The sequence below is a fragment of the Suncus etruscus genome, chromosome 17 (assembly GCF_024139225.1).
Source record: "Suncus etruscus isolate mSunEtr1 chromosome 17, mSunEtr1.pri.cur, whole genome shotgun sequence".
Taxonomy (NCBI): domain Eukaryota; kingdom Metazoa; phylum Chordata; class Mammalia; order Eulipotyphla; family Soricidae; genus Suncus; species Suncus etruscus.
Window position 1 is genome coordinate 23638805 of NC_064864.1, and position 7631 is coordinate 23646435.

The 7631-nt window shown below is 55.5% G+C and overlaps 1 protein-coding gene across 1 annotated transcript; it reads right to left on the bottom strand.

The window, feature by feature from the left end:
- Positions 1-276: 276 nt before the first annotated feature.
- ADORA2A (adenosine A2a receptor) lies at positions 277-7387 on the bottom strand. The gene is made up of 2 exons (XM_049790701.1): positions 6842-7387; positions 277-1863 (listed from the first exon to the last, which is right to left on the bottom strand). Exons 1-2 carry the CDS (start codon positions 7162-7164, stop codon positions 957-959), a joined length of 1230 nt encoding a protein of 409 aa, XP_049646658.1. The 5' UTR covers positions 7165-7387; the 3' UTR covers positions 277-956.
- Between the last annotated feature and the right edge of the window lie 244 nt (positions 7388-7631).

Here is a 7631-nt window from a genome sequence, read left to right on the forward strand (position 1 = left end):
ATATACCAACTGTGCTTGCCGCAGAATGAGGAGGGTTCAGCCTGGGCAAGTACCCACAAAGAAGTTGTTATGAAGTAATAGGGACTAACTCCCACTCTGTTGGGCAGCCGGTGCAGAGAATCACCGACTCAAAAGCTACTCCCACTTCACAGCCCCTCACTCACAGGCAAGCAGGTCTGGGGGTACCAAGGAAGTGTATCTGTCTGTACGCTGTGTGAGTGCCAGCCCATGCATGCAGCAGAGAGAGGAACACAGACGCCTTCTCATGACACAAGCTTAAAACACAATGTGGCTCATTTTTATTTCATCTCAGAAAAACAACAACAACATTCCCGACAGAAGGAAAGCAGTTAGACAGCCTCTGCTGGGTCAGCCCTGGGCTACCCGGAACCTGTTGGCTGGCTCGAGGCCCATCCTGGGCCCACATCTGCCTTTACTGTCAGTCCCCATTGTTGTGGAGGATGCTGGGAAGGGCACGAAAGAGGTTTTGGGGGCTCAGGGCACAGCTGAGAGCAACTGTACTCATGACTCTCCAGCAGTCAGGGAAAAACAATAAAATAACAAAATAAGAAGTTACTCCATATACTTAGGTTCTTCCTCTGGGAGTGGGGTTGGACTCTCCCTCTGAGCTGAACTGGGTCCCAGAGAGGGGAGTCTGGGTAGGTGGAGGTGGGTGCAGGAACCTGCCAGAGGCACCCCACAACCTGAGGGCCAGACTGGCTGCTTCTACTGCCTCAACTGTGAGAGGTGAGGAGGCAGTTCTTGAAGTTTCTGGAAAGGGGAACAGGGCCCTGCCCAGCCGAGATGCTACCGGTGGTGCATCACCCCAAATCCGCCTCGCTGGACCTCATGCTGCTCCAGCGGGGTCCTCTCCTGCAGTTCAGTGTGGGCTGCTGACCTGGCAGGTGCTTGCCCACCCAGAGAATGGTTGGAAGGTCGCCTTCCTGGGCGAGTCCTCAGGACACCCCGGCGCCATCCTGGATCTGGGGGTCCTCCAGGCTGGTTCCTTGCAGTTCCTGGCTGAGGAGTTGCACGTGGGGAAGTCCTGAGTCCCCGTGGGGTGCACTCACACCACACCCACTCACCAGCCCCAGGGCATAGCCATTGGGCCTAGTCATGGGCTGAGAATGGGGGCCACTGCCATTGGCCCACACGCCTGGGGGGTGGCCGTTGAGGCGGAGGCCGATCTGCTCCCCTTCCCCTTGGGCATGAGCTGTCAGGGCCCTCGCGCTGGCACTGGCACCCCCAGCCTTGAAGGGCTCCTGCTGCCTCAGCAAGTGGCTGTGGATGATCTTGCGAAAGGTCTGGCGGAATTCACGGATGCGGTAGGCGTAGATGAAGGGGTTCACCACGGAGTTGGTGTGTGAGAGGACAATGGCCAGGTACATGAGCCAAGGCGGGGCATGGCCGCACTGGGGGCAGAAGAAGGTGAAGCAGTTGATAACGTGCAGGGGCAGCCAGCAGAGGGCAAAGAGCCCCACGATGATGGCCAGAGACTTGGCCGCATGCACCTCCTTCTGCAGCGTGGACCGGGTCCGCTCCCCGGGCAGGGGCTGGCTCTCCATCTGCTTCAGCTGCCTCCTGGCCGCCAGGAAGATGCGCAAGTAGATGCCCAGCATGAGCAGCAGCGGCAGCAGCACGCAGGCGAAGAAGTTGTAGTAGACCATGTAGTTCATGGGCACCACGTCCTCGAAGAGGCAGGCCAGCTGGCCCGGCCCGCACTCCTGGGTGCTGTTGCCAGCTGGCGTGGGCTGGCTGCAATTGTTCCAGCCCAGCATGGGCGTCAGGCCGATGGCGAATGACAGCACCCAGCACACGGCAATGATGCCTTTGGCCCTGCCGCCAGTCACCAAGCCGTTGTACCTGTGGAGACGAGAAGGGTGGTTAGGCCAGGGGGAGAGTGAAGAGACCCAGAGCTGTCCACCGTGCCTGTCCGTGAGGAGTAAACCTCCCTCCCTGACTCCTTGTCTCCAGTCCTCGTTGGTCATTCTTTTTATTTGTTTGTTTTTGGGCCAAACACGGTGAATGTTCAGGGGTTACTCCTAGCTATGTGCTCAGAAATCGCTCCTGGCTTGGGGGACCATATAGGACGCCGGGGAATGTAACCTAGGTTAGCATGTGCAAGGCAGATGCCCTATCGCTTGGGCCACTGCTCTGGCCCCTGATCATTCTTGGACCCAAGCTTTGTCTAGAAGCACAGGGCCCTTAAGAAGGTCAGGCTGCAGTAAGCCAAGTGCTGGCAAAGAAATCGGATGATGGAATTAAGGAACGTGTGTGTGTGTGTGTGTGTGTGTGTGTGTGTTGGACTAAATTTAGCAGTGCTCAAGGGCTACTCTTGCTTCTGTGCTCACTCCCAGCAGTACAAGGTAGTACCAGAAACTAAAATCTTCTCTGAGCTCTCTCTCCAGTCCCTGCTGAGTAATTTTTTTAATTACTATTTTTTTTTTTTTTTTTTTGGTTTCTGGGCCACACCCGGCGATGCTCAGGGGTTACTCCTGGCTGTCTGCTCAGAAATAGCTCCTGGCAGGCATGGGGGACCATATGGGACACCGGGATTCGAACCAACCACCTTTGGTCCTGGATCGGCTGCTTGCAAGGCAAACCTGCTGTGCTATCTCTCCGGGCCCTTAATTACTATTTTGTCTCGGTTGGGGGCCATATTAGGGATTACCCCTGGCTCTGATATGATATGATACTCAGGTATCATTCCTAATGGATCTTGGGGACCCTGCAAGGTGCCAGGGATTGAACTGGAGTCAGTTGGGTGCAAGGCCAAAGCCTTAACCTCTACACTGTCTTTCTGGCTCCTGATCAGTGATTTATTTTTTGGCAGGGAGGGAGAGAGGTTCCCACTTCCATGTTGATGGTGGTTGACACTAAGAGACAGTTCTCTTTAGAAGTGGTGGTGTTGCGGGTGTGACAGAGGGAGGAGGCAGAAGCCACCAGACCAGTCCTTGGTGATTCCCATGTCCTGTTCTCTATGCTCTCTACCCTCCCTGCTCATTCCTGGCCCCCATCAAGCTCCCAAGGATAGGTGGTATAAAAGAAGAGACAGGGGCCAAAGTTCCCTTCAAGCCTACCCATGGTGCTCTGGGGAGAAGTGAGGTCAGTGTCCTGCCACATACACAGAGCCACGGAGCTGGCAGTAAAGGATTGCTGGGACACGGAGCTGGGGATACGGGATGAAGCTCCCTTTTATGCATGGGCCCCTTGGACAGGCAAGGATATCCACCCATGAGGGAAGTGGGCTGGGAAGTTTACCAGCACTAGTCTCTATGTAGGGGCTGAGGAAGGTACCGAGATTCATGGCTGCCCAGGAAGATGGGAGAAGCCGAGTTGGGGTGATGGGCCACTTCTCAGTGTCCACCTTTGTTTCTTTCTTGAGGTCTTAGTGTGCAGGTATTACAAGGCCAGGGAGATAGAAAAGTGCTTAGGCTCTGATCTAGGATCGATTCCTTGCACCACCCAAGCAGCATTGCTGATAAGGTGGTTCCATTAGCACCCTGAGCACTGCTTAAGAGCCCCCACTCCAAAACACCCAAAGATGAATTTTGTTATTGGATAGAAAACTCTTCAAGACTGAGAATCTTGGACCCCAAATGGAGCCTCAGCCCAGCCTAGCTGGAACCAGTTGCACCCCCTGGGCTACATCTGACAGTCACAATATGCCTCCTCAACCCCAGTGCTCTCCAGCAGAAGGGGTTCCAATATCTCCAGCACTGAGGCTCTGCTGCCCACTTTGCTACCCCAATGTAGCAAAGGAAGTGGGGTGCTTGGGCCACTCTGTAGAACAATCCAGGGGGCTCTGTTTCCTGCATCACAGGCTGTTCCTTACTGAAATCCCCTGCTCTCCACTTCAGGGCCCCCCACAGCCCAGAGTGTATTACTGCTGATTCTAGGGATCCTTCCTATTCATGGTCACTGAGAGGCGGGTTTTCCTTCGGCTGCCCAATCTGTGAGGAGTCCCTGACCCCAGGGGTAGGGGGAATGGGACTTCCTCCAGGGCAGAGGCCAGCCCAGCACTGCACCCCTTCCCCCCCCCCCCCCCCCCCGTCTGTACTACCTTCCCTCTTAATGCCCAGAGTCCAGGTGCTTTTCCTTTTTCTATGGGCTTGATTCTCCCACCCCCATACAGGATATATGCAATACTCAGCAATACTCCTGCAATACTCAGCATTGCTCCAAAGCCTAGGCTCTGGCCCCAGTTAGAGGAATTGGAGGACTTAAGGTTTCAGCACCCTGCATGCAGCTTGTTTCTCAAAGACTGAGAGCCATCCCTAATCCACTAATTAGAGTTTGTGGGGGGGGGCATATAGCCCTGGGAAAATGCTCTTCTGGGGACCAAGCACTCTGCCACTAGTCAGAACATAGTGATTTTTCTGAAATATAAAAAGAAGAAAAGAAAGAAAGAGGGGCCGGAAAGATAGCATGGAGATAGGGTGTTTGCCTTGCGTGCAGAAGGACAGTTCGAATCCTGGTATCCCTTGAGTGCTGCTGGAAAGGAAGGAAGGAAGGAAGGAAGGAAGGAAGGAAGGAAGGAAGGAAGGAAGGAAGGAAGGAAGGAAGGAAGGAAGGAAGGAAGGAAGGAAGGAAGGAAGGAAGGAAGGAAGGAAGGAAGGAAGGAAGGAAGGAAGGAAGGAAGGAAGGAAGGAGAAAGAAGGAGAGAAGAAGGAAGGAAGGAGAAAGGAAGGAAGGAAGGAAAAGAAAGAGAAAGAAGTAAAAAAGAGAAAGGAGGGAGGAAGGGAGAAGGAAGGAAAGAAAGGAGAGAGGAAGGGAGGAAGGGAGGGAAGAAGAAAGGGAGGGAGGATGAGAAGGAGGGAGGATGGGAAGAGGGAACAGGAAGGGAGAGAGGAGAGGGAGGGAGAAAAGCAGAGAAGAGGGAAGGAGGGAGAGAGAAAGGGAGGGAGTAATCAGTGGTGAGTGGTGCTGGCTTGGGGCAAGGGCAGTGAATGTTAGGAATTCAGAGCCTCAGAGCCACCAAAGGACTCTGCTGTGTGAAAGAGATGCTCCAGCCCCCAGGAGCCTGAACCCCCAGCCACAAAGGGACTGGAGGACCAGGCAGGCTACAACAGGCTTGCCTGGGAGAGCAAAGCAGAGCGACAGGAAGTGCCCTGCAGGCCCTTGGTGCTGGGAAACCCTTTGGCTCTAGCCTGAAGTTCTGGCCTATGCCCCGGCCACAGCCCAGGTCAGGAGCTGCAGTGCTAGCAAGTGATGTGTTGTGGCCAATGGGGAAGATGAACGTCATCCTCATCATCCCAGTCAGCTCCCCAGGCCCCTGAGGTCTCAGAGGCTTCTCTGGCCTGGCCCAGTGGGGCTCAAACAGCCCTCATATTGGTGGCACCCCACCCTGCTCCCAAACTGGGGGGGTGGGTATAGGAGACACAGAAGATGCCTCAGCATCTCCACAGCTTTCAGAGACCAGTGTCCCCTCACTGGGCCCCACCACCCTCCTCACTGTTGTCACTCCTTTTGGGAACCACTGGACCTTCACAGGACCCGTATGAACTGAGGGACAGACAGACATGGCCCTGCTGGCAGACAGGGAAACAACCAGTGCAGGATGCTAACTTCCCTGTCACATAGTCACAGCGTGAGCCACTGGCTCATCCCGGGCCATTCTCTGCAGCCTCAGAGCAGATAAAGACACTCGCCTCTCAGCACAACCACTAGCCCTACACAGCCAGCCACTTGTCCTGCCATGATGCCAGGACCGACCCTACAGCCATCTTCTGAGAACTAAATACCAATTTGAGCTCTCCCACAGGCCCTGACATCCTGCTCTTCCTTTTAGTTGAGCATTGAGATGGAGGATCTATGTCTCCTCACAGCTCAGGTAATAGGCATAGTCACTGTGGGCAGGTTCTGGGAGACAGGCTGTTCTGTGACCTGGAAGGCCCACATTTATCTAGTCCCCTTTCTAGTACTGCCAACTACTCTTGGAGGGCCCTCAGGGATAGTCCCTCCAGAGTGAGAGGAAGAGACCTCTAAGGGCTTCCTTAAACACTCGAACTTTCCATTTGCTCATGGAGACCTTCATGTTCTGTTTCAGAGACACCCCAACTCTGCAGGAGGAACCATGGGGATAAGGAGTCTAGTCTAGGGAGGCCTTCCTTAGGCTTTCCCAGCCTCAGGGCCTGATCAGGATGGAGGCAGGTGAAGGCAAGATGTTTGCCCCAGGGCTTCATGAAGCCACAGTAGGTTCATGAACCCTGGCGTATTCACTCAGCCTCAGGGAACTCTTCCTTTGCACAACACATGGCTGAGGTCAGCTCATCAAAGATCTACCACACACACACAAAAAAAAATCCTCAGACCTCCCCAAAGCCAGTGGATTACAGACATTTTCCAAAAGCCAGTATTGGGTGACCTGAGGGGCAGAGAATTTGCATATAGGTCCAAGTGACTCATTGTGGCATTAGGCCAAGTCACTTCCCCCGTCTCTGGGTCATTTTCCTAATATGCTAGGTCTGAGGGGTGGGGAGGCTGGGTGCTGGGGCGCTTCTTTGAGGCCTGTGGTTTTTTGTGGTGCTCCACCCAGTTCCACCATCCTGCTGGTGTGGACAACTCAGACTGCCTTTCTGGGGCCACAAATGTTCTTTGCACCTCACAGCCCGAGGGAGCCCAGTAAGGACCCCACAAGCCAGAGCCCAGTAGGCACAAACCATTGTTTGTGCACCCAAGTCCCAGACAGCCTCAGGCTTCAGCCTTCGGGCCACACACTGACACCACCAACCAAGCCCTCACCCTGGTTCCACCCAGCCCCAGATCAGGTGGCTTTGGCAGGTTTGCGCTCCTTAGTCCTGGACACAGCTGGGAAGAGGGGGACAGTTCTCCCACTCACCGGAGAGGGATGCGGATGGCGATGTAGCGGTCAATGGCGATGGCCAGGAGGCTGAAGATGGAGCTCTGCGTGAGCACCAGCACGAAGCAGGCGATGAAGAGGCAGCCGTGGCAGGCGGCACAGAAGCCAGTGCTGATGGTGATGGCAAAGGGGATGGCCAGGACCCCCACGGCAATGTCGGCCGCCGCCAGCGACACCACGAAGTAGTTGGTGACGTTCTGCAGGTTGCTGTTGAGCCACACGGCCCAGCAAACCAGCACGTTGCCCAGGATGGCCAGCACGGCGATGGCCAGCTCCACCGTGATGTACGCCGAGGAGCCCATGGTGCGCGGTGCAGCCGCTGGCGGGCAGGGTCAGTGAGGACGCGGGCCGGGCCAGCTCACGGTCCATAGCTGCAGCACCGTGGCCCCTTTCTCTCAGGAGCCAGGAGGGGGTGGTACCCCCGGGGCTTCTTCACAGCCAGCTCCTCCTTCTAGGGGACAGAAACCCGGCCTGGACCCCGGGCTCCTGTGGCTGCATTCTGGCTCACACTTCTGCTTCCAAGACACCTGCGGGGACAGGCAGTCATATGAAGAGCTGGACACCAACAACCCAGCCCAGAGCACAGACCACTCCCCTCAGTCCCACTGCCCTGCCTAAGGAGATCCTGTGTTGCATTTCCTCTATCTGCACCCCTGGATCCTTTCCTGCCGACTCTAAAGTTCACTCCATCTTGAAGGCCTCTTGTCTGGGCTTCTAGAGCTTTCTGGAATCACCCTTCCAAAGGCTACCCACCTTCTCTCGGGGACTG